The 26,447-nt window shown below is 39.9% G+C and overlaps 1 protein-coding gene across 6 annotated transcripts in view; it reads left to right on the plus strand.

Annotated features, from left to right (window-relative positions):
* THSD4 (thrombospondin type 1 domain containing 4) overlaps nt 1-26,447 on the plus strand; it is a 304,090-nt gene that overhangs the window by 145,051 nt on the left and 132,592 nt on the right. For all 6 annotated transcript variants that reach the window (XM_051796399.1, XM_051796397.1, XM_051796396.1 and 3 more), the window contains one exon: nt 13,206-13,342. In XM_051796399.1, the coding sequence (XP_051652359.1) occupies nt 13,206-13,342 (137 nt within the window). The remainder of the gene's footprint in view (nt 1-13,205; nt 13,343-26,447) is intronic.

Genomic DNA, 26,447 nt, shown 5'->3' on the forward strand with positions numbered 1-26,447 from the left:
CAGGAGGGCTTGTGCACTCTGTGAGATCTTAGATTAGGAAATGGAACCCTTTAGAAGAGCACAGTTAGTGCTCCATAGTGGTAGAGATTCTGCAGGTCTCCATAAGTAAATGGTGCTTAATTATTCCTTCTAGTGGAAATTTTTCTCTGACATGTAATATAGATTTCCATGCTACAACTTTGGCCCATTACCTCCTGTCCAGTTCACAGCCCACATAGGACCACTTCTCTTCCCTTCTGTACTTTGTCTCTACCTAGAGAATGTCATCCCCTCTGTGTTTTGTTTTTTTTTTTTTAAACACCACCATTATTTGAGTCTTCCCTCTTTGGCTTTGTTTTCTAGAGCACTGGTCACTCACTGTCTCCTCTGACTTGTCTTCCCCTGGGCCATCAGAAGTGGATGCAGTGCTCACTGAATGTTAGTTCCTGATGTGATCTGTGGTTTGTCTTCTGCTTTATACTTACCTGTACAGTACTTGGTTTTTTTTTTTTCGTAAAGTTCATGCCTTCAGTGTCTCATGTGAAGTGAAATCCACTGTCACTGCTCCAGATTCCTTGTGTAATTACTGCTTCTCCATTAGTTTTGCATTCTGTGTTTGTGCAGGTGGTTGTTCTGTCATAAATGTAGGATATCACACCAATCCCTATTACACTTCATCCTGCCTTTCCAGACCCTTCCCCAAGCTGTCAGCATCTTTTTCGAGCTCTAGTCCTTCTCTCCAATATTGTTGCTGCCTTTCCCAGCTTGGTGTTACCTGTGAATCTCTCTCTGTATTCCATAATCTATTCTCACTCAGGAGGTACCAAATCCCAGCCAGTGAACTACTGAGTGTACTTTTGTAAACAATTTTGCACATCCCTTATTGTAACTTCTTCTAGATGATGTTGTCTGAGCTTAAAGAAGTGTCAGGCCCCTTAGAAAAGCCAAGCTAAACTACAGCCACTGCTTCTCCTGCATACAGAGCCTGTTTGTAGAAGGAAATTAAAGGGGTTTGAAAAGATTTTTATCTTGACAAATCCATACTGGTTGCTACTGCTGCCCTGATTTCTTTATGGGTGTTTGAGAACACTGGGTTTGAATTCTTGCAGTATTTTTTCAGGAAATGAAACTGAATTGACTTGTTCAGCATTTCTCAGCTCCTCCCTGTTCTGCTCAGAAGCTGTCACTGTCTAGTTTTTGCCATCTGACACAGCCTCCAGAATTCTCAAAGATAAAACTGCTCTGAGACTGCCTCAGGAATTTCTGCAAGTGCTGAGGGTGTGTCCATGAGCCCAACTGCTTGAGGCTCCCCAGGGCTGTCTGCCTGTTCTCTGACCACTGTAAGGCCTGATGGCAAAACCCATACTGTGAGCTCTTTCCACGTGTCTCCAAAAGCAAACTCTCTGGGAGAATATGGGGGATGAGAGGAGAAAGTTGTACTTAGTTTAGTGTATCCAGTTCTATTTACTGCATGTGATGCTAATCCAGTCAAATGTGTGGGCACATGGACACGTCAAATTGGAAAGGACTCTGGTGTGCAAATTCCCTACCCTGGGGACTGCATCCTTCCCCCAGGCCTTCCCCAGCCCTGCCCTGGGCAGCCCAGTGCTGTGCTGGGAGGAGTGGGATGGACAGGAATGCCCCAGGTGAGGACAGGAGAGACAGATCCCAGTTTTGTGGGGCAGAACTCTCAGTGTGAAAATAGCCTTTTACTAGACACTCATTTTCCCCTTAGCTGAGAGAGATATGGGTGGTGAGGAGAGAGCTTCATCTCTGTTGTTTGGAAATCTAGTTGCCAAGAGCACAGAGACTCACAGTGCCTGGGTCAGAGCTATTGGAGACCAGCTCCCAGCATCAGGGAGCTGTAACTGCCTCCCAGTGCCTTCCAGTTGGATTTTCCCAAGTTCAAGGTCACTGAATTTGTACCTTTCAGTTTTCTGCAGGAATCTGAACATCTAGCAGTCAAGGCACACAAACTCTGAAAACGTAAAAGAAAAATTAGAAAGCAAATTTGCCAAGAAATCTTGAGCTTCAGCAATGATCATTATAGCTTTTTATATAAGAATAGTCTTAAAAATAAATGTAATGTGAAACACTGAATGTTCAGAATTTTATCTGCTATCAGAAGGAAAGCAGCTCCCAAGTTAACTGACTGAGCTGTGGGTCACTGGCATCCTGGTGAAAACACTGTTCTAATGAACGTTCATTTTTTAAACTGATGTTTATGAGAATGAAGGAAATAAATATCTTTGAGTATGTAAATAAAAGTACAGAATGTTTTAACTAATCCTTAAGAATTTATATGCCTATTAAAGGACTGTGGCAGGAGGCCATGGAAATACACTTAGGACATTTTAGACCAAATAGTAGTTATATTAATATTTAAATGAATACAAGTCTATTTTAGTATTTCAGAAACACTCATCACCCCATAATAGTTTTATTTTCTAACTTAAGACAATCTGTAAGTGTGTAAGTAAGGCTCAGTCAGAACATACTGACATGTATTTCTTCTGGGGCTGACTTTTAGCTGCTGCTTGTTTCTGGTTTTATTCTTTCTGCTGGGACTCCTCAGGTGGTAGTTTCTTGGTGTTATTCCAGAGCAAAGAATCTTCAGTTAGAAACCTTTTAGAAAAGGAGTTTAGTCTTCTCTCTTGCTTTTCCCATTGATGCATCCTGTGTATAACAGGTGTAAAACTTTAGTTTATACAAGCACAGGGAGTGGATTTTAAGTCCATGTTCATCAAAGAGCTTATCAGTCAGAGAGGTATGAGACGATTTCTAGTCTATTAATCAGTCCAGGAATTGGATTTTTTGGGGAAAAAAAAATATGTTTCAGAGTCATTGCCTCCTCTGGAGACAGCAAGGAAAAAGCAGCAGGGAATGACAAGGATTGTTATGGGTTTATCCAAAATTACTTGTCTGGGAATTTTTGACAAATTCAATCTCTTTAAAGAAACTAAAAATTCGAGATAACTGTAAACATTATTATCGTTTCTTAGTTGTACAATAGAAGTAAAATGAAAGTTGATTCCTATATACAAAATTTTTAAAAAGATTGTGTCATCATTTCTTATAAGTAATGAAGTAAAAAATTTTATTTTTAAAAATAAAGTGATAGGTTTCTTCCTTCCTTCCCCAAGCTAAATAACTCAGAGAAACCTAACTTCAGAAAGCATTCTGACTTCAATGCAAACTGTACTGCTCAGAGCAAGTTCTGTTTAAGAAAGAAAACAGAGATTTGCTGCCAGTCATGTAACAAAATGAGTCTTATTTTTGTATGTGGGAGTTTGATAGTGAGAAACAGCAGCATTGTGTTGTTGTGTTCCCTCCTTCCCCTGCTGTCACACTGGGCTGCTTGGTCCTTTTTATCTTCACATCGAGGAAAGGTTGGGATGCACCTCCCTGAGGAGTGACTTCTTACCTAGAGGAGAGCATGTCATGAGTTTACCTGAGGCAGGAGTTTGTCTGGATCCTTGTTTGGGGTTTTGTTAAATACTCAAGGTCCAGGTATTACACTCAGGGCCTTTTCAGGGCGGGCGTCGCTTCGGTCATTTTTGGTGTTCACATCCCGAGTTCACATTTTAACAGGAGAGAGACTTCTGAGCCATTCCACTTTGTGAACATAAATGTGCTTCCTTAAGAGATGGCTGAAAGCCTTTGTCTGGAATGCTGCTGGGGGCTTCACAAGCCTGAACTTGAATCTCCTTTCTTCTCCTCTACCTTTGGCATTTATTATTGTGAAGTGGGACATGAAGTCCTCCTCCAGTAGAACTGATTTGAATAAAACTGCCCAAGCTCTCTGTGGAAAGGCTGAAGGCAGGGTTTGAAGGTATATTTATTAAAGGTGCCAAAGTATTGATTTACATAATTTAACATTAGTTGATTTTGAAGATTTTTGAGGCTACTCGTGTGCTGATGGAGATAAAATCATATTTCCAAGTACAGATCTGGATGCAAACTGAGCCTCCAGAGGCCAGTAAGATTCTAATAGAGACAAATAGAAACAGTCAGTTCTTTCCAAGTTTAAAGACAGCCAGAAAGCAGTATCAAGCTCCTTCCAGAACAGCCCAAGCTAAGAGCATTTAGGAATGATAGCTCTCAGCCTCCCTCAGGAAGTGGCCAGCACTTCATGGGATGCAGCACTTTATGGTGTTTTTTCAGATGAGAAATTGCACTGCATGTAGCAGGTTTTCATCTCTGATTAGTGCCAGTATAAATAAATATATAAATCTGGCTGGAAAATGAGGTTGTTTAGATTAGTTGTAATTTTTTTTCCTCAGTAGTTTGGGCTTTAATAATATGTTCCCTAAATATTTTCATTTTATTTTTAATAAATTCTGTATAATAACATTGCAAGAAAAAGCATCTTCCATGAAATCCTAATAGTCTGTCTTCTACATACAGTTTCTAGAGAATGTTAAACCATACAATAACTAAATGGTTGATTTAATCAGACTTACATGTAAGTAGCCAGTTACACCAGCAAAAGAGTGAACTGGTGAGGAGAAAACTTCCCTACTGTTAGAAGCACCCATGCTGGACATTTTGGACAGTGATGGGTGAAGACCCATCATCTTATGAGGATTTTATTGATACAGTTTTAGCTATTGCTGGATATAGACAGAAACAAAAAGTTTTGAGTTTAAGCTGTTTGGTTTTATTGTACTTATCTAGCAACATCTTGATAATTCTGATTTTTTTGTGCTGGGAGCTGTTAGGAAAAGCCCCACCAGAAGTGCAGCCCACAGGAAGCTGCCACCTCTCCTGGCTGTGCTGGGGGCCAGAGAGGGCAACTCCTGTGCACTGGGTGTAAAGTGTAAGTGATGGCTTGGAAATAAAGGTAAATGCTTTTTAAAAACACTTTTTCACTGATAGAGAACTTTAATCTCTGTTTGCACAGGGCAGTGGAGACATCCAGTGGCCAGTGACTGACAAATGGTTGTCTCTGGGTTCTGATTGTCAGACACATGAAAGGCTGATGTGAAAAGAGGCATTTTTAGGAGTTGGTTTGGTTTTTTTTTTCCCCTTTAAATTCAGAAAAGAGTTCCAGATGCAACACAGTAAAAACTAAGGTCTGTAGAATAAACTATATTACCTGATCATGTCATTTAAAGGGGTACTGGCCTTGAACCTCTGTGAAACAGAACTTGTGGCAGTTGTACTGGAGCCAACAGTTCTTACTAGTCAGGTACTCATTGAAGCACTGGATGAAGTGCTTTACTGCACTGAGGCCAGCAGCACATTGACATCTCAGTTTAGATTTAAGTTGCATCTTTAAGTTTTTGTAGACAAACGTGTATGTATTGATTTCAACTTCAAATGAAAAATTCAGTTTTGAGCAATGCTTGAGGAAATTATTATTAACAAAGCAACAGCAAAGGCAAGGGATTGAGGATTGGGTTGTGGTTCCCAAAGCCTTGGGCTAGACTTGCACAGTGGTCAGAAATACCCTCAACTGGGAAAGGGTGGCTGCCTTGCAGTATGCAGTGATTTGAAGCAGGCACAAATGTTTATAGTGCTTTATTTAATTATGACTCAATAATGACATTTGTAGGATTTCCTCAGTGCTGTAAAAGCTGTAACCAGAGCAGAAAAGTACCTATTCAGATAAAGATCCTCTACCATTCCCAGTGTAAATGCCTGATATTCAGAGGAGTCATGCTACTGTCACTGTGCAAAAATCCTTGCTGTGTCAGTTATTGCTATTCCTACATGCTGTTAGAAACCCCAGCTTTAAAGGTTGTTAAGGCAGCCCTTTGGATCTCTCACTCTAGTAGAAGTAATTCAAAATGCAGACATGACTGAGCTCAGTGTGGACAACTCAGAAGCTTTTATTAAACATCACAACTTCCCAAATATCTGCATTCCTCTCCTTTTCCAGTGGGACCCAGGTAGAACATTCCTACTTGGCTAAAACAAATTTTCAGGTAGTCAAAACAAAAAGGAATGTCATAAAAGCACATCAAATTTACATCTTTTGCCGATTTCCAGATGTCCAACTGGTCAAGAGAGACTCGTACGCGTGTGTTTTTATGATTTATTTGTTTCTAGTTGGTTTCTTCTCATTTCATTGAATAAACTTTCTAGCTATTTTTTAATGCATGACACAAAATCTGTAAGGTATTTTTAGTAGTTTTTTAATGACAGAGGAATTTGGGAGGAATGGAGGTACCAGGAAAATAGAAGTAAAGGACACTTGCAAGTTTCTTATTGCCACAAACACTAACTATGAGGACAGGATTGTGGAACATTGGGGCCTTTTGCTTTCTGTGAACTTTTTGTTCACTGAAGAGTAGAACAAACTGTGGTATATTCAGGTAAAGCTGAAGAATTTCTTTGAGTGATATATTCCTTCTTGTCTTCATATTTGTTAAAATGTACATGCAGTTTCATTATAAAAGCTTGATTTATTTTTTTCACTTAATAGCAGAACCCCACTAAAGACAATATTTCAAAAATTTATTAAGTTGTTGAGACAAGGTGAAGTAATAAACATCTTTGCTACATGAGAAAATGAAAAGTGGAAGTAGAAAAAAAAAGGGAAATGTTTTCCTCCATCACTGGAATGAAGAATGGAAAATGTTTTTTGAAAAAAAATCTGAGCCAGGGTAATAAAAGTTTATAAGAAGTTAACAAAACTGAAAGGGACAAAGAAGGAGAAATATACACAACCTTTTCTGGTTATTGTCAAGAGATGTTCCCAAGCCTAATAAGGACAAAGTATCAAAAGAGACTCAAACAAAACAGACCACATCACATTACTATTTCTGTTGGAGAGACCAAATGTTGTTACATGCTAATTATTTCCTGGAAAATGTTTGCATATTGTGATTTAGAAGTCTGGCAACAGGTAACTGCTATAAAAAAGCATTATTCCTTCTGACCACTTCAAACACTTGTAACTGTCCATCAGTGGAAAACCACCCTGATTTGGGTTCAGTTTTCTCTTATGGACCTTAGAGCCTCCTAAACTGCTAAGCTGGAGCTAATGTTGCAGTGCTGATAGCTAAGCTGGCATAGTCTAAAGGAAACTTTAATTAAAGTAGCTCTACTTTCTTGAAAGCTTTGTAGAAAATGTGGTCTGTTATGTTTCCTTCTTTGTATAGGAAGCTGCACAAGCTGGGTTGCCTGCATGCAGTAGTACACCAACACTTGTCATCCACCCTGAGCTCCACAGGTGATCACTGCTGGATACTCTTTAGTGTGGAATTGTCATATTTAGGTCTGTGCCTGGCCTGGTGTGTCACTCTGAGTCTGCAGTGGAGCTGTCAACTTACAGCCACAGCAGTGTGCAGGACGGGGCTTCTTCCAGTACTGTATTGGACCTGCCTTTGTTTTCCTGGATGTACACGTGTCTTGAAGCACTTCCTATATGAAAACAGAACCTTTAAGGGGCCTTAAAGACTCTTAAATCTCATTCCGACCCCCCTGCCATGGGCAGGGACACCTTTCATTAGACCAGGTTGCTCAGAGCTTCATCCAGCCTGGCCTTGAACACTTCCAGGGATGGGGCAGCCACAGCTTCTCTGGGTAACCTGTGCCAGGGCCTCCCCACGCTCAGGAGAGGGTGCAGGAGAATGTCAGTCACCTGCAAGTGTATCCCTGCAATCCCATAGCACTGATAAGCTTTAACTGAAGTAAATGTTACATGGATAGACATGAGCACATCTCTTAAAAGTTTTTCCAGTGTCTGCTATGCCCCATTACACTTCCTGCAAAGCAGATTCATTGCTTTTATCATGAGTAAATACTGAATTACAGCCCATGGCAAGCTGGGCCCTGAAAATAACTGAGCTATGCAGAGACAACTTGTTCCTGGAACAATTGTTACTGACACATCATGGATGTGTCTATTTTGGCTCATTATTGAGAAGCACTGAAGTTGACTTTACAAGGCAGTGTGCACACAGAATGAAGCCTAATTTAAATTTGCTTAATCCTATAATGTAGTGTTAACATGAATGTGAAATTTGCTTGCCAAGAGTGTGGATGCCACTTCTCTGTGGGCACCCTCGAGGCATGTTTCTCAAATTGCAGAGCTTGTTATTAACTATTTTTAGATGTTTAGGCAAACTTACAAAAACTGACAAATGGTAAAAGCATTCTGTAATGTTCAGTGGAGAACTAAAACTGCTGTGTAGATAACAATGGGGAGCCTGGATCTCACATTAATTTAAGGTTTGGACTGAGGAACCATCAAGGAGGTTTAGTACATTCCAGTCCCTACTCACGGCACGGGGAATGTGAAATTCCTTTGTTGTATCATTTATTGGAATTGTACCTACAGTCAGTGTTCTCTGTGGCAAGAGATTGAATGTGTGTGCTGTGAGAGAAAGTGCATGCTCCAAGCAGCTGCAGTCTCGGGAGCTGAGACAGCAAGGAGGACCTTGGTACGTTCTGTCAGGGCAGTCAGTGGCTGGTTGTGCACGGTGTCATTAGTTCACTGATCACTTGCATTCTGGTTTGACTTGGGCATTATTTCCTGGGGGTTTTTTTGGTCTGTGGTTATTTTTAATTTCCCTTTGAACAACCGAATACATTATTTATCAAAGGTATTGTGGTTGGAATGCTCTTTCTTGTAACATTTTTTCCTAAGAGTAGCATTAGATTGAAATTCCGTGCACTGGCAAGCTGCCTGCTGAGCTCTCTCTGTATCTCTTCAAGCTTGCTGCCGAGTAGGTCAGCCACAGCTTGGCCTCCTTATCCACTGTGCCTGTGCCTCCTGCGGCCTTTCCTTGGGCTGGGGATCGGTGAAGGTGGCAGAATGCGCTGGAAGAGGAAGAAAGGGAAGAGCTGACATGAAATCCAAATGCTCTCCCCACACATGCCTTGGTGTGGGGGTGGAGGATCAGGAGGTGGAAGGCCTGAGCACAGAGTGGGCACAGGGGCTGTGCAGGGCTGGCAGGTTCTGGTCCTGGGACAGGTGGAATGTGCAGCCACACACAGTGCCCTGGGCTGTGCCAGCCCTGCCCAGCATCAGGGAAGGCGGCTGCAATTTGGGCACTGTGCCACTCACCGTGGCACCAGGGCAGCTCAGCACAGTGTTAGTTGGAAATATTCTTTCTCAGTGAAATGCAAACAGGTCTATTCATAAGCTCTCAAGTGGGAATGTTTCCAAAGGGGTGACTTTCTGCCTTTCCAACCGTGCGTGGGCTTTAGATTTGGGCTGGGTGTTTTGTGAGGTCACTGATTTTTTTACACTTTCATTTAATGAAGCCAGTGAGGGCCACTCTCAGTGGGATGGGGGTGAGGTGGTGCAGAGAGGCTGATTTACCCCCCGCACACGACACCATTGCTGCCAGCACTGCCCGGCCCTCACTGCTTTCCTTGTGGCCATCAGCTCCCTCAGGGCCCAGCCGGCTCGGAGGCAGCACGGGCAGAGCTGTGCTCCTGGGAATGGCTCCTGGGAGAGCTGTGCTCCTGGGAATGGCTGGACCCAGGGTGAATCCCAGAGAAGAACAAGTGTGTTCAGCTGCAGGGAGGTTTTGGTTATTGGCCCACTTGTTCCAGTGTCTCTCCCGGGAGTTTTCCCCCTCAGGACCTGCCGTATTTGGCAGGCGCTGCCCTCGCCCTGAGGCGCCGGCGGTGGCCAGACCTGCCCGTAGGGCTGGGCCTGTTCAGCCCCGTCAGGGTGACACTGCCTCGAGCTGGGAGCGTGTCGTGGGCTTGGACAAACCTGTGCTTTCTCAGTAGTGGGATTAAAAGATTGGGATTATTCTTTGGGTGTCAGCCTGTGAATCCCGGTGGAGGACATTTTGTCCCTTGCTCGCTCGTGCTTCCCAGAGGGTCAGCAGAGACAACTCAGCCTGAAATGCTGCTGAAAACCCACTTGGAACTCCAGCCACTGGTTATAGTGTGATAACATCTGTGTCTGCCCTATGATGCACAGCAGGTGCAGTTTGTAACAAAACATGAAGTCTCAGTGTCCTTGCTGGTGAAGCGGAAAGGGGGAGAACTGTGCTGAGGCCCTGTTTTAGCATGGCTGGGTCTCACTCCTCGTAAGGAAAGGTGGAAGGTAAGTTCCAACAGAGGATTTATAAAAAAACCTCCTGAGTCTTGCAGTTCAGAGAAGACCAGGATATCCCTGAGACTTTGAGAGAAAAGTACTGGTTTTTTGATTGAGATACTTTTTTAGTCTGTTAAATGAAAACCAAACATTACATGTTACTAGGATTATTTACCAAAGGCACCTTCTTTGGTTAAATCAATAATGGCTGTGTCTGGCAGAACCTTTGTGGTAGCATTAAATTTCAACCAAGTTCACTTTTTAATAAGGTAGGATAAGGTGTGAATTTCCACAAAGACTTGCTTGTGCTAAGGTGGACATGTGAATGAAAAGCAAATACATTAGGAGGACATGTTGAACAGTACCTATATATTGAACTGTCTTAGTAAATGTGTCACTTAAAAAGAACCCTTTTTTTTTTTTTTGTGGAAATGTGTCTTCCTGCCAGCTAGTTTGGAAGGTCTTCACCTAGAAGCCTTACTGTGTTCCCAGAGATCAGATAGATCCTTTTGTAAAGTCTGGGATCAGATGACATGGTGCTCAAAACTCATGCCTGTGTGGAATCAATCACTTCACAGCTCCCTGTTTAATTGACATTTTATGTCCAGTTGCCAAGCCAATAGTGCAGCTTGACCTACTGCTTAAACTGTAAAACCTCAAGAGTTGTGGCAAAACACAAGGTAGAGGAGGGTGTCAGCATAAGTGTGAGGTTAATAAGCAGTGGAGTACTTTTTTACTACTGTGGTGTCTTGTTTTGCATGGGAATTCTAAAATGTGTTCTGTAATTTCTGCATCGTACACAATAATACATAATGCTGACATAAAATCCTGTGGGAAATGCCCCTCATTCAACGGGGGCAATTCAGTTAACAGATTTTACTCTTTGTAGAGAAGTTTTTTCGCATCTTTCACATTGGGAACATTGTCTTTAGGTAGTAGCAATTGGTATATGCCTAAACAAGGTAGTAGCTTATCAAAGGAATCTGAATACCAAAGGCTAAAGGGTTATAGGATTTGTTTGTCATTAAAGTCTGATTGAGGTCAAAGCCAGTGACTGTTCTAATATTTTTTTATATGAGCAGAAACAGTTCCTAATAAAAAAAGAATGAAACACAGAAATTATGAAATGGGAATAATTTTTTACAGAGAAAGTAATTGCAGTCTGGTTGGGATTGTTAGTGTGCTGCCTTAGCAATGCAGGGGGCTGACCTACCACAGCAGAAGTGAAGGAAGAGACAGGTCCAGACAAAAATTCTCTGCTTCAGCAGTTAATTTCTTCATCTTTGAGTAGCACAGAACTTTTATTGGGATCGGGAAGGACAGCTGGTAATTTAAATAATAAATATTTTAAAGCATCAAAAACAAATGGGAGAGAATCAGGAGAGGAAGAGAATGGGAATGTGAGGTTTCAGGACACTTTGAACTAAGGGGAATCAACATAAAAGATAAGGATATTTCAGAAACCCTAAATGGCTTGTTAGACTTGATTTTAGGGAATTGGAAGATAAGAAAATGTACACTTTAGAGGTGCTGCTTGATTGCTGGTGTTGTATGTTATAAAAATAGGACACTTTGAGACACAGAAAAGGACAAGTTGACTTAAATTGTAATAAATCACTGAAACTGGATTGTATTTATTTGAGAATTCTGAATATAGTTATGTGTGAAGTGATGAAGCTGCTAAGAATAATGCTCAGTTTGTCATTAAACCCAACTGTTACACTTGGAAATTGAACTGCAGGAAATACCTCAGCTTTTTTGGTTTGTTTCCTTTCTTTCTTTTTTTTTTTTTTAAATAACTAAGTGAAGTCCTTGGAGTGATAACATGGTGAATCTATCTTAGAAAAAAGTATCCAATGGAAAATTGCCTAGTCAAATGTGACTTCTGCAAAAAAAGGGAATGAGATAAACAGATCTTTGACCTCACTTAACATTAGCAGAGGTTTTTAAGGATTTTATCAGAAGATTGCCAGACACAGTAGATGATGTGGGTGAGTTAAATATCTGGGTGAGGGGAAATGGAAGATCCAGATTTCAGAATGGGTCTGCACTAATCCTGTGTCTGCACAGGGGGTCACTGAAGCTGAGCTGAAAGTTCAGGACTTTTACAGAAACCAGATGTTAAATATGTATTTGATGTGATTGCATTTATTTATTTTGACCTTTTTGTTATGTCTCAGCTGAAGATTCAAAACTGCACCGAAGTCAGGTCGAAAATCCTGTGAATACAATGTTGTAGCAGTTCTCTGGGGTGCACAGCACCTCCTGTGACATTAAGTAGTGGGTTTCTGTTTCAGGTTAGGGCATGAGCTGAAGCTTGCTGATGTGAGGGGAAAGTATTGTCAAAAGAAGAAGGATTTCTGTTTGTACCTCACTGCCACTGTGTAGCAGTGCTACTCGTGGGTGGAAAGAAGCAGAAGGTGTTGTTATTTCAGTCAGCAAACAGGGGTGATAAGCTGTGAGCAACTTTGACCTGACAGATGATTTGCAATAGGAAGGCTACACAGATGTGTTAACAAACCTGATAGCAGCAGATATGTGGAGTGTTAGGCTGTATCTGTTTAAGGAACAGATTTTTACTGGAGAAGATAACATTTCTTGCTTCTTGTCTCTTGTGTTCCTCTCACCCAGAGTTCAGTGGACTGATTTCCTATTGGTTGTTTCATGTCAGAGGAAATAATGATGAGTTTTATGAATTTTTAAACATTAAAGAGGGTTTTTGTGGGTTTTCCTCAATTTTCTCCTGACCTAAGGAATAGTCACTAAAGGGCAACTTGTAAAAATGAAGAGAAAAAAAAAATATATTTTTTTTAAATTTGCATCTATTTTGTTCAATATGTTTCTTGATTCTGGATATTATTATACTTGATTGACCTGAACTGCCCAGTGACTATCAGTGAGCCTCATTTGATGCACATCTGTACAATTACAGTGCAATTTTGCTGCCACTTAGGAGTCACGAAATGCCATTACATGTTATTATGCTTTAAGAAGCCTAACTGGTCAACATTTGTTATGGAACTACAAATACTCGTGGTCATTTAGCAAAGTATCTGTCCCTAATAACTGAGCCGTGTTGCATCTTACCTTGGAGTTGGTTTTTAATCACCATCCATCAGTGTGGGCAGTTCGTTCCTTCCTCTCAGACCTCACTGTTCGTTTAACGAGCTTTTCCTTTTCTAGTCTTTGTCATGGTGACTTTTGTGTCTCCCCGCAGTGAAGGGAAGCCAGAAGTGTGAGCTGAACTGCCGGGCCATCGGGTACCGCTTCTACGTGCGGCAGGCGGAGACGGTGATCGACGGCACCCCCTGCGACCAGAACGGCAGCGCCATCTGCGTGGCAGGGCAGTGCAAGGTGAGGCTGCTGCCCCTGCCCACCCTGCTGGGCACTGGCTAACCCTGGGGGCATTGTCTTCAGCTTTTCTTATTTGTCTTAGGTTTTTAAAGCACATGTGAAAAATGTTAACTTTTATTATTACAGGTTGGGGTTTTTTCTTAGTGTTTCTGTCCACTGAGAACAAGCGATGGAATGCTAAAGGGTGACTTCAGCTTAAATAAGAAAGAAATACAGCATCTTTCTTTGATTCAGTTTTAGAGTGGAAATATTTTTCTCAGTCTGCAACAGAATGGTTTCTCTTGATTGCTTTACAGCTGCTGCCAGTCTGACTTTTCTCATTGATCCACATTTGCCTCAGGTCTTGCTGGCTCTCCATTTACTCAGCAGTGATGTTCTCGTGGAAAATATTTGAGTGAATGGTTACTTTTCACAGATTCAGAAGGAGCCCTCATGTTGACTTTTTGCAGTTTAGTGTGTAGGTTCCCTTTGCAAGGAATAAATACACTTTCTGCAAGATGGTAGCAATCTTAAACAAAATGTTACAGTGTTTAGAAAACAAAAAGAAGTTTGTAATCTTTCAAGTAAAGTTAGTAAAAGAAATCTATTCCTAGCAAGGGGCATTTGGCACTTGGCTGATGTTTGCTATATATGTTGGCAAAAGAAGCAGAAGTGGGTCAGATGTGACTCATGAACTCAAATAGTGAAGGTCAAGTTCAGTTTAAATAGTTGGTTTGCCAGGGGAAATCACTTATGAATGCAACCTTGTCCTCTGCATGTGCAGATTCCTCTTACTTGTGCACATCTGGACAAGGCTGTGGTTGTTTCTGCTCTGTGTTTCTTAGTACAAGGAAAGCCAGAGCTTTGAATTTCCTTTGTACATGATAGAGCTGTGGGAAGTTGATTGTGCTTTAAAACTTTCCTTGATCTCAAACCAATTCAGAAATGGCCAGAAATTTGTTTTAATGACACTTCTGATCTATGACTCTGAAAAATAGATTTAGTGTACCAGCAACCATGCAATCATCCCAATACTGTGCAATTACAAAAGTATAAACTGCTACATTTGTATGGGAGGTCTGGGCTAGAAATTGCATTGAAATTCTCCCTATTGCAGTTTGTGCCCTTGGTCTCTCTGTGTGCACATCTCTGAGAATCTGACTCCATCTGCTCTGTTCCCCTCCCGTTAGATGTGGACACAGTGAGATCTTCCCACAGCCTTCTTTTAAGGCCGGGGATTCCTAGACCAGAGTGTTTTTTTGCTGTAGTGTTTGTTCACCTCCTCACCCACCCCCTTTCTTTTTTCCTGAGGTGTTGAAAATAGATCTACACATCCAGATTTTGAGTTTTATTGAAGCTGTTCCTCGGTGGTGCTTATTGCTCAGTGAAGTGATGTAGTCTGTCATTCTTAGAGAGTCAGTGAACCACTTCTGTACTGGTGCCCAGTGCCCCATAAACAATTAATTCCCATGAGAAAGCCATGAGAAGGCAGGTAAAGGCACTTGGGAATGCTTCTGCTACAGGAAAGAGGAATGAGAGCCTGAGCTGGAGGAAGCCAAGGGGGTTGAGGGAGTCCTCAGACACAGTGATATTACCTGTGCTTGTGCAGGAGGCTGAACATTGGAAGCTTTGGGAGACACATTTAGCTAAAATATTAAAAGGTTTGTACTTTTCTTCTGAAAGGAACTCAATTCAGACGTTTTCCAGCTTTTTGTGATCAGTTCTCTTGATCTGTAGCAATTCACTCCATTACTTGCAACCTCAGTAAAATGAAAGTGTGTGTCAGCTGAAAGAAACTTGTCCTGTTGGGCCACATAACAGTTGTGTTGAGATTTTTTTGCATGTCTGTAAACCACCCTTTTCTTTCTTTCAAAGTTTTGAGTTAGTATTTGAGGGAGTATTCAGAGAAACATATGAAATATGTCAAACTAAAGGAAACCACAGTATTACAGCTCCAGTGTGCTAAAAGCACTGTCCCTGTTGACTCCCTCTTGGTGTCAGTGGTTCCCACAGTACAAGATTAGAAAGTGGGTGCTACAGATCTGCTGAAACTTTACCTCTCAATTGTCAATGGCATGTTTGCATTTGAGAACAGTTGATGTTGGATGAGATGTCCTTCATTCTTCTTAAAAGTACTTTAAGTTTCAGGATAGATTCATCTGTATGAAAATTACATGTGTTGCTCCTCTTTTATCTTTTATATTAAGTTGCATGTATTGTCCATCTCCTTGGACTCCAAGACTTAGCATCCCACTTCTGTAACAGCAACACTGTTAAAAATAAATGAAATAATGTTACTTACCAGTACTTTATACACTGCCAAGTGAACATGGATGTAGCTGAAGGATGTAATGATTAAAGAACCAAATAATTGAAGTTTTGTACTGTCAGATGCTTAAGAGAATATTTTTCTGAAAAGTTGTCAGCATTTACAGTTAACTGAAAATGTTTCTCAAGTAATGAAGATTATTCAAACCTTACCAGTAGGGAGCTTTTCCTTAGCTACACATTATTTTAATTTTAAGTCAGATAAATTGAGTTGTGCCTAATGAATTTATGGTCTCTATCACCCTCTGTTGGACATTTTTCTGCATTACCAGAACTATAATACCCTTGTCTTACAAAACATTATCTGTTTTGTTCCCAGGACCATTGGTTCTGGTTAGTATTTTCAGCTTACTTTATTCTTAGGGGAAAAAATGAAGGTGGTAAATGTTTCTATAATATAAAAAATAACTCAGAAAAAAGATAAAGAATATGATAGAGACAGGTTTACCTTCACCTGAAATATAAATTTAATCTGTGTGTAGTAAAGGTATTTTTCATTAACCATTTAAAAGTTCTCAGTATCTAAAATGGAGTCACACCTGTTAACACTGAAAATACATTATAGAGAAGTTTTGTCTTAATATAAAAATGTAATGTTTAATATATTAATTCTCTCCTTTTTCTGTTGATAACCAGTGTTGGATATAATAGCCTTTTTATAAAACTTAAGTGTTGTTTAATCTTACCAGGAGAGGTAAAAAACCAAAATATGTTCTTATGATGCAATACCCTAATTTTGATTGGTCTTTTTTCACTTTCTTATCTGTCTGTCCCAATGTAGTAACTGGCACATGTAATAATGCAAGTACTACAGTCAAAGCTCACTCATCATTGAATGATTATGTACCTCCTGGTGTGGACTAGACTCTGAATCCTAATGAAATGAAAACTTTTTAAAGGAATTAAATAATTTAAAAATAAAACTAGGCAAAATAGGAATGGGGTGATATTCCACCTATGCAGAAGAAGGAAGTATAGCAATGAACTTGGTATTCAGTTGTATTATTTCTGTGTAAATTTGTTTTTCTGCACATTTGAACAATATTCTTTCTGATGAATTTTGGAAAGTGAACAAACACTTTCTGACAGTCCCATAAAGTTCCACTTTTGTTTTTTAACAGTTTTTATGTGGTGCTGCAGCTGGTTGTTGCAGGATGCAGGCTTGCAGTATATTTCACTATTACTATTTGTTTCACTATTGTTGTTTGCTTTAATACATTTGCTATTTTATACACTTAAACATTTGTTGCCTCTTCTAACCCTAAATATCGACAGTGCTGTTAAAGACTGTATGAATGGGGCTTTGTCAACTTGCTATTGAGCCATAAGTGTCTCTTCTCTTCCTTTGAAGTATTATTTTTGCTTATTTTAAATCAGTGTATCCTTATATTTCTTTTGGAGCCAATGGGATGCTCTTATTCAGTAAATTTTAAGTTTAGAAGAAAAATGCAAGTAGAATGTTGAGGAGGTTTTAATGAACAAAGCAAAGTATGAGGAAAGTGTGCTCTTAATAATTAACCTTGACCATCATTTATGGAATACGCCTGTAGGGAAGCGTGTTGGGTGTGGGTTTGGGCACTTCTGGGACACTTCTGCTAGAAGAAACCTTTCCCAGTGCTTGGGCAGGTGTGAGCACTGACTCACTGTGGGTTTGGAGGCAGAAAAGTCCCTTGTGAGCTGTGAAGCAAACTGGGTTTGCACAGACCTTGGTCACCACGCAGGGGCGCCCTTGGCAAGAGTATTATTTAGCATTTTACCTAAAAATTCATTTGGATGGGAACAGCAGATACCTTTTAAAGGTAACTGAAACAAGTATTTTCTGTCTTCCGATTTTTATATTACTTTTTCCCTTGCATTGTATTTTGTTTTCATCTCCTAGTTAACTTCTGACGTTAACAGGAAATATCTAAGCAGTTTTTAAATGCACACTATGAGTAACTTCAGTAACAAAATGACTGGTAATGAAGATTTTATGGACCTTAAAGAAAAATTGCATCAGATATTGAAATTCTTGGAGACTTTCTAGGGGGGTAAATTATTTCAGCTATAGGAAGCATAACCAAGTATGTTAAATCTCCATCAGAAAAACAGGATTAGGCAAGGAGCTCCCATTTGGAACTGTGCTGATGTGCACTGGTGTCCAGGTAAGAGAGCTATGGGTGGCATGATTGTTTTAAGTTAGGGAACTCTTAATGACTGTAGGATCAGAGTGACAGATCTGAATGATGAGAAGTGTGTACTCTCCATGAGTTAGGGTTATTCTCTTAACTGATGAGTTAACTAACATCTTGGAATACAGAGTTGTTCTTGTAAAGGTAAAGAATCTGTTTCCTGTAGGAATCTCAACTTATTTGTGTGATGTTGATTGCTTACACTGAAAAAAGGTCTGGGGTGGATTTGGTTTTTTCTGTGTGTGCTTTCTAAAAGCTGGAGCCACTTCTTTCCTTTCTCTGTCCTCTTGTGTTTAGTGTGTACATTCTTCTGAGTCAGTACTCCCTACAGTGCTTCTGGGAAGCTTTTCTCTTTTCTTCTTAGGCATTACTGTGTTCTTCTTTTATCAGTAATAACGTGAGGAAGACCCTAATATCTGCTTAGTAAAGCAGAATCAAGGGCACATCAATACCTATATCTGTCCTTCACCTCATCTCCAGAAAATGTTTGCTGCTGCTTGTTCATCTCACTGGGTTGTATTGGAGGGGGATGTTCTTCAGTGCCCAGGGACTTTGTAGAGCTTTATGTCACGAGATACAAAGGCTTTGAGAGCAGCCTGAAAAGCTGTACCAAATAAACATTGGACTGTGCATCAGTGGCCTACTCTGGCCATCAGTACTTGGGTGTGACCCCAGCCAGCACAGGGGCCTGGGAGCATGGTTTGTGTTAGAAGGACCAGTGTTGCAAACTGTTTCCAGTTATTTGATCTTATTGTAAAAGTGATTCTTATTCACTACCTTGAACCAGTGACTGACTTGGGTTGTTTGTGCTGTGGGAGCCACTGTGTTGAGAAGGTCACGCTGAGAATTGTCACCAAAGCTTTGCCCAGGATGTGACTGCACAGCTCTGTGACAGTGAAGATGTAGGTTATGGAGCCCTTGGCATTCAGATGCTGAAATGCAGAATCACATGAAAATTAAATCTCTAGTTTGTTAATATTCAAGGCTTGATTTTTGAACTGTAAAATGTACCATAAACATGAAAATCTGTAATTACAACAGAATTCTCTCTCCTCCTCTCTGCCTTTTCATGTACACCATTATAATTTCTTGGCTGTTGGAAATAGGACTCTTCATTGTTGCTTTTCAGAATGACTTGCTAATGCCAAGCTTTGCATTGTGAAACACCTGCTGGGCCTTAATAAAGTGTTAATGGAAGAAACAGGTTCCTGGGAGCTAAGAAATAACTGCTTTTTGCCACATCTTCCCTTTGCTTGCATAGTTTTTTTGTTAAATGTTTTACAGAGTGAGCCTCTGTGAGATTTCTTGACCCCACTGTCTATAAAGTCTCTCAGCCTTCCTCTATTTATAAAGCAACACTAACAGGTTTTTTGGCCTATGATCTTTGACCATGACCCAATTGAAGTTGTTTCTGATACCAGTGCACAGCAGGTGCAATCCCTGCATGTAAAAGACAGTTAAAGGACAACTTTCCTGCCTTTGAACAGAGCTGGAACTGCTGTGAGAGCTGGTGATGGGCAGTTGGGAGTAGCAAAGCATTCAGGTCAGTTCAGTTCCAGTGAAATGAGGAAGCACTGGATCTTCTGTTTGGTCTTTTCCCAGTGTCTCTCAGCCCCTGGTAATCCAAAGGATGGAGCTCCTCACTCTTCCATGGAGCTGCTCTCTGCATCTATAGTTTTGCATCTTGTTTCATTATAAGTGACCCAGAAACACAGATGTTGTTGGGGCAGCTGTTGCTTACAGTGGCATTTGCCATATTTATCCAGCCCATATAATGCAGCATTCATGCCAGTGCTCTGGTTTGTTGGGTTAGGTTTTTTTTCCCCTCTCAGTTTTAATCCAGTTCTGGGGGAGTAAAGCCATTCTTGAGTCACTTTAAGTTAGTGCACTATAAGTGTGGAATAAACCCCACTGAAATAACCATAAACAGTCATGAACGTTTTTAATAAGTTTAATGAAAGTGAATTTATGTAAGATCTGAATGTCATAACTGTGTACAAACCCTTTTTTCCCCCATTGCAGCACTTGAAACCCCAAAGAGAGATTTCACTGTTTTGTTGAAATACAGCCTGACAAGAAACTTGTAAAAAGACACAAAATAGTTCAGTAACATTAAAATTTGGCTTACAAATTACATCTCTAAGTACTGGAGAAAAATGTTATCACTATGTTAAATTTTTTTCCCCAGAACTGCGGGGAAAAAGTAGAATAAAATATCTTTGCTATAAAAAGCCTGATTAAACATACTTTCTTCTTAAGTGAGAGAAAGTTCTGATGTTGATTACCTAAGGTAAAATCTCAATCTTAAAAAATGTCCAAATAAGAATTCAAAAAAGTAAATGCTTTGTAAAATATTTTTTTATCATTATAAGTTCCATAGCATATCAAGAGAATGTGTAATTAAGGTTAACTGATGCTTATAATTGTATGACATAAATTCTTTATTTTTGATCTAGATAATTTTTTTAAAGAGCAAAGAGAAAACAGCTTGCTTGTAGAACTCTGAAGGTTTAAAAATTAAAATGCTAGAACTTCCAATCATATTACATCCTAATGCTATAATGTTATGCAACTATATAATAATAAAAGCAAGTTAAAACAGTAGAACTTGAAAAAACACCAAATAAAACATAAACAAACCTAAAATGGTTTTACAAAATATCTTCATTCTGTAATGTTTTTAACTGCTTTTAAATATTCTCTATAGCGTGGCACTTGGAAAATGTTTGCTTTAATTCAGTTTGGAGCAAAAGTAGGTGCTGGAGTGTGACTTGGAATGGTGACTCCAAATTGTGATTCTGCCTGGACTCCCCTCTGGATCTCTTTTTTCCCATCAAATATAATTAATAATGTATAACCTGCCTATAGGAAGCAGCTTGAAATACAGCAAAGTAAAGGAGTTGTGTGGAGCTTTATTTTGTTCTTATTTCTGCAGGTTTTTTCTAACAATTATTTTCCAGATTTGGATGTCTTTATAGAAAGGTGGAATGTAATCCTGAGTCTGCAGTGTGCCTTTGTCTTCACAGGTTGGATAACAGTGTTAGAAAACACAATGAGCTGAATTGTGTCCCTGTCAAAGTAGTTCTGAAAGCAAATGCTGTTCTCTGTAATGATAAAGTGACACAATTAGGCAATCTCATTATACTTGAGGTACTCTTCTCTCTGAATTAGTTTCAAAATGATATATTTAAAAAAATCCAAAGTAGAACTAAGAAAAATTTGAAGTTTTCAAGAATGCTGGGGATACTAATGGAATAGAAAATAACATATTGTACATTGTTGGGCCTTGGTTTTCCCCCTGATTAAACAAGTTGATGTATATGAGGCTGCAAGTGAACCCGGGTTTGTTTATGAATAATTAATTATTCCCTAGGTTAGAATGATCAAATGATCACTTTTGGGTGCTGCTGACTTCCTTTGGGTCTAGCATTTAATATAAACTCTCTTGTTCAGTCTGTGACTCCAAGTCAGCTGATGGTTCTGGCAGCTGAAGAGTGAACCAGCTTCTGTAACTCCCTGCCAGGCTTTTTTTCCCCCTGTTCCTGTCTTTTAGACCTTTTTCCAGCATTTTAGTGTAATATCTTTTTTAATGACAAACCCTTTAGGTCAGACTTCATTTTTGGAAGTTTCTCTTTTTGCTTTAAGCTGTTAACATTAATTTTCAGTGTCTTTCTGAGGTCTGCAACTGGCAGTGTTTGCTGGGTGGGAAGTGAGGGAGATGAACTCAGTTGTTTCAGTTCACAGTACAAACAGGGGTTTAGTGTCCTCCCAGGAGAGCCACCATCTGCACCTTGCTTGGCTTTAAAAATTAGATAAAACCTTGTCATATGCTGTTATCAAAGTTGGGAGTGTTTATTAAGAAACATTCAGTAACACACCAGTCCCTTCTCATGGTTGTTCATAAACAAATGAACTCCTGAGCGTTGGTTTTGCTTCTGAGCTACTGGGTTTGTGCCATGATGTGGAAATTAAGTGTAGGCAAGAAGAAAGGAATATGGATAAAAATAGGTAATAAATGTGATATCAAAACTATTCATTTTTCTCAGTCCAGGCTGTTCCTGATTGCACTCTAACAAAACCTGCTGGCATAGCTCATAGGGAGGTGTTTTGCAGCGTGGTCCTGCATTCCCAAAAGAGGAAAATGCTGAGGAACTCTAGGCTCTTTATCATGGCTAAGGTGAAGAGTTTTATGTCATGTCTTTTATGTAGAAATTACTAATTTATAGTTAATGCCTTTTAAGTAACCAATAGAATCAGATCTGGTTTGTGTTACATTGCAGCAGTTCAAAGAAAAAAAACCCCAAAAATTTCAACCATTTGAAATTCCTTCGATTTCAAGGAATGCATGGGAAAGCAATTGTAAAAGAAAATCGTGGAGCTGGTGCAAGACCCCTCTTATGAGGTTAAATAGCAAAAGGAAACAAAGTAATTTAGATTTTATTGCAAAGAAACAAAGAGGGGTGCATGAGAAGTAAGGTTCTGAAACTCAGATGTAAGGGGTCTGTTAAACACCTGGACAAGCAAGCGATGGGGAGAAGGCCAATAAGGGGACTGGCTGCATAAATATTCATTCTTGTTCTCCTATTTAGAACATGGGGGAAAACTTCACAATTATTCCTAAATTATAAATGATAACAATAAAAAAAAAAATCTGTGTTTTTAGTTACAGGATTTTTCTCTGTTAATTGGCTGACTTATGTTTCTTGTGCTAGAGATCAGAACTTGTAATGTTCAAGCCATTTGGCTTTCAACATCTCATTGTGCTGATAAGCTTGGGACTCACAGAAAGGGCTTGTTCTCTGATGTTGTGTGTCAGCAGAGGCTCTGAGGGGGCAGCATCAGTGTTGTCCCATTGTCCCTGGAGACAGGGACAGGGGAATTTGCTTTGCTGCTGGGGGGGTTGTCATACACAAAAATGAAAATGAAGAAACCCTTCCTGAAATCATTGCTGTCTGCTGATGTTCGTACTAGGAGACTGTCACTGTAAACAGTCACAAATCATTTTGTCACTGTAAACCTGAGAAAAACCAGGGGAATAAAACCAGAATTGTTCAGTATTAGGGCAGGCTTGGTATGGTATCCTATATTTTATGACCATTCTCATTTGGTTGTGTTCTTTCTCCCTGCTTGCATGGTGTCTGTTAGTAGAGTTTAACCTGCAGTGGAATTGGAATGTGCAATAAGACTGTAAGTTATTACAACTAAATTAAAAAAAAGACAATGTATGTATGCTGGAGGCAGCTTATTAGCAGATTGGTATGTTCTCATGGCAGGTGGGGTTATGAAGTAGAAGGGAGGCTATTTCTGGACATTTGTGGGGGAAAATAAAGGCTTGCATGTGTGAGGATTTATGAGGTGAGTGCTAAAACAATAATTGAAACAATAAATGGAATTAGGATTTAATTTTAGTTTGATTTGTTTTGTTGCTTTCTCTGTCAGTTTGAATCTGTGCTGTGTCCTGTGAAGTCCATGGTCTAGAGATCAGGTTTTTAATTTGTTTGCAGTTGGAGAACCCTGTTCTCCTTTGTGCCTGCAAAGTGTTAGCAATGATGCTGTGTTGACCAGTGATATTTCAGACCTCATTTAAGTTCTTAGCAATACAATATTAAAGTATATTTATTGCTAAAGGTTTGCTCCTCTCTTTTTTTGGTAACACCGATGTACCACCTGGTGACATGTGAGTGTTGGTAGTATTTTAATTACTGTTACTAGTGATGAATCACTGATTTGATGAAAATTTTATTACAATTCAGTCATTTCAGAAACTTCAGAATTAAGGTACTGTAGGATTTTTTTTTTTTTGTTAATTGTAATAAACTATCAGAAGTCGATAACCCAGAGGTCGTAATGGAAGTAGAAGAATTTTTAGCAAGTGATGACAGTGCAGCAAAATGCTGTCTGACCTAAGCTGATTTTTACTGGGGAGCCAGAGAGTAAGTAAATGCTTAATTTTGTTTTGATGATTTTTAGGAGCAAATTGAAAATGCTAATAACTGTAACAGAATATTCCAAAATACCTATTATTTAATCACGAAACTGGAACAGCAATCTTGGAAATGTGGTCTACAGGAAATTAAGTATTTAGCCTTTGTTTTCATTTAACTATATTATAATATTACTTTAGAACCTGGAAAGGGTCCAGTATGTTTTTAGGCACTTCCATTAGAACACAAATTACAATTTTGATAGACTGGGATGGGCAAATTTGTCACATGAATAAATAAGTCCTTGGGAAGAAGGTACATGTAGACAGTAGTTCTGCTGGGCATATATTTTTCTTTTCATGCAGCACTTGCACACACATATAGAGATGCACCCAGAGCAAACACTTAAGGAGCTGTTCTGTTTTAAAATCTGCTTGAAGTATTGTCTTACTTTGTGAAATGAAAGCCATGCAAAGGTGCCACTGAGTTTGGGAGGTGCTGTTGGGTTGGTATCTGATGGAGAGATGAAGTCCCTGGGCTGAGCAGAGTGGCTGTTGTTTGCTTCCAAGAGCTGGTGTGGCTGCAGATCCCTGTTCCACTCAAACTGACAGGGCTGTTCTGCAGTGGATTTCCTTGGATATTTCATTTAACCTCTTTGGTTATTGTGACTGCAGCCCTCTGTAAGGGTACTGGGGGTGTGATCAATGTACAAACTGGACCCAGGAGCTCTTTTTCAGACTCTTTGCCCTGTTACAAGCCTATTTTTTTAACCAAGGTGGAACTCCATAGTATTGTGACTTCCCTCCCTTGGGTGGCTTGCTGGGAACTGGTTCTTGTATCTTCCACATGGAGCATCTTTGTCCCAAACATGCTTTTAATGCCTGGATTCTCCATCTAAAAATGGGAATAGCGTGGCAAATCCTTGCTATTACAATTTTGAGTCCTAATGGTGGTGAAATGGCTGTAAGGCTGAATTAAGAGCAGTGTTGTGCTTCATTAGAACAACCCATTTTTGGTATCCTTTCTCTCTGGGTTGCCCACACTGATCTGCAGGAAGCTGTGTTTGGCCTTGGAGCAGAACAAAGGTATGAGAGAATATTCTCAGGGAGAGCAAGAATCTGAGTTTTAACCCCTTGCTGAGACCAGAGTTTCAATTTTGATGCAGGAGCTCATGTTTACAAGATGTTTACAAGACACAGTTTAGTTTCACAGGAGTCTATGCAGAGTTCCCCTTCAGTTTAAATTTCACGTTGGTTAACTTTTCCCATGAGGGTTTTGAGCTTTTCTCAGAAGCTCAAAATGAAAAACTATTCTGGATGCCATCTGGTACCACCTCAGTTTGTGAACTTTAATAAGATTAGATCAGAGATTGTAAAATGGTGCACAGTTAGATCGAAATGAGCTTGTTCAAACTTGGTTGAAATTGAATTTTTAACAGAACCTGAAAAGGACCAGATTTTCACATGGCTTTGCAGTGAAATGGCCTCTAGGGATTGCCAGTTCTCTTTTGCTCCCCACAAGTGCCGTGGTGTTTGACTCTTGAAGTCCTACAGACTCCCACAAATGTATGAGAATTGAGGTTTTCATTTAAAGTAATGTAAATTTCCAGCTTCCCTGGTTACTGAGAGAAGTCCCAGACTGGCAAGATCATCCACTTAATGGCTCAGACTTCACAAAACCAGTGAGGTGAGTTCAAACCCTCACTAAAAGTCTATTGATTTACAAGCCTCTGCCCTATTTTGGGGTCTCAGGCATTTTAGTATTGCAGCAACAGATTTTTCACATGGGCAGAAATAGCATCAAAACTTGAACAAAACAGAACAAATGTGATGTTATTAAATAGGACTGACATATTTAATCCTTTTTATGGCCACAGGCTTCTCTGTAGTCACAGGAATATACCACGTTCTTGCTGATGAGGAGGCAATCCAATTTTCTGCAGTTCTGACAAAATGGTGTCTTTGAACAGGAGCATTTATGCCTTGCTCCATGGAGTCATCAAAATGCCTGTGAATAACTTCCTGTTCCCTCTTTGTAGCAAAGACACCTGATCTGTTCAAAGCCTCTTGTAAAAACCTACTTGTGCACATGCATTAAATTTGATAGGTTTTCTTTTTAAATTGCAGTGCATTTAAATGGATCGATAATTTTGGCCACAGGCCTTTGGGGTCAGCTTTCTAGTTGGAGGCAGCTTAATGTGGCATCTCATGTGCATTTCATGAAATGAAAACCTGGCCAAGGTTAAAGTTGTTGTACCCACAGTCCAGCAATCCTAATAGTTCACTGGCAATGCTTTAGCACAGTTTGGCTTGTGTGTGGTTTGAACAAATCCTGTGTAGGGGAAATGAGAAACATCCATATTTGTGTATCTCATAGCAGGGAACGATGACTTTGAAACAAAAATCTGTTTTCTCCTATAAAATACAAAATGTTTTCACAGACATTGCCTTTCCCTTTCCATACCAGAGCTGTGCCTATAATTGTAATCACTGCCATGACCTTACAGAAATCAGAAATGTCAGAGGCTTGTTAGTTCCTGCTCTTGGGCTGTTGTTGATGCTATTTATATGGAGTCTGGCTTGTTCTTATCGAGGTCATGGACACATGAGGAACTGTGCTGACAGAGGCAGGGACTGCATTATTTAGTTGCATTGGAGGCATTGGTTTGATTCCTCTGTAAATATGAAAAATCTCTGCACAATA

This window comes from Manacus candei, unplaced genomic scaffold (assembly GCF_025592945.1).
Source record: "Manacus candei isolate 608988 ecotype Guabito, Panama unplaced genomic scaffold, ASM2559294v1 h1tg000046l, whole genome shotgun sequence".
NCBI classification, from domain to species: domain Eukaryota; kingdom Metazoa; phylum Chordata; class Aves; order Passeriformes; family Pipridae; genus Manacus; species Manacus candei.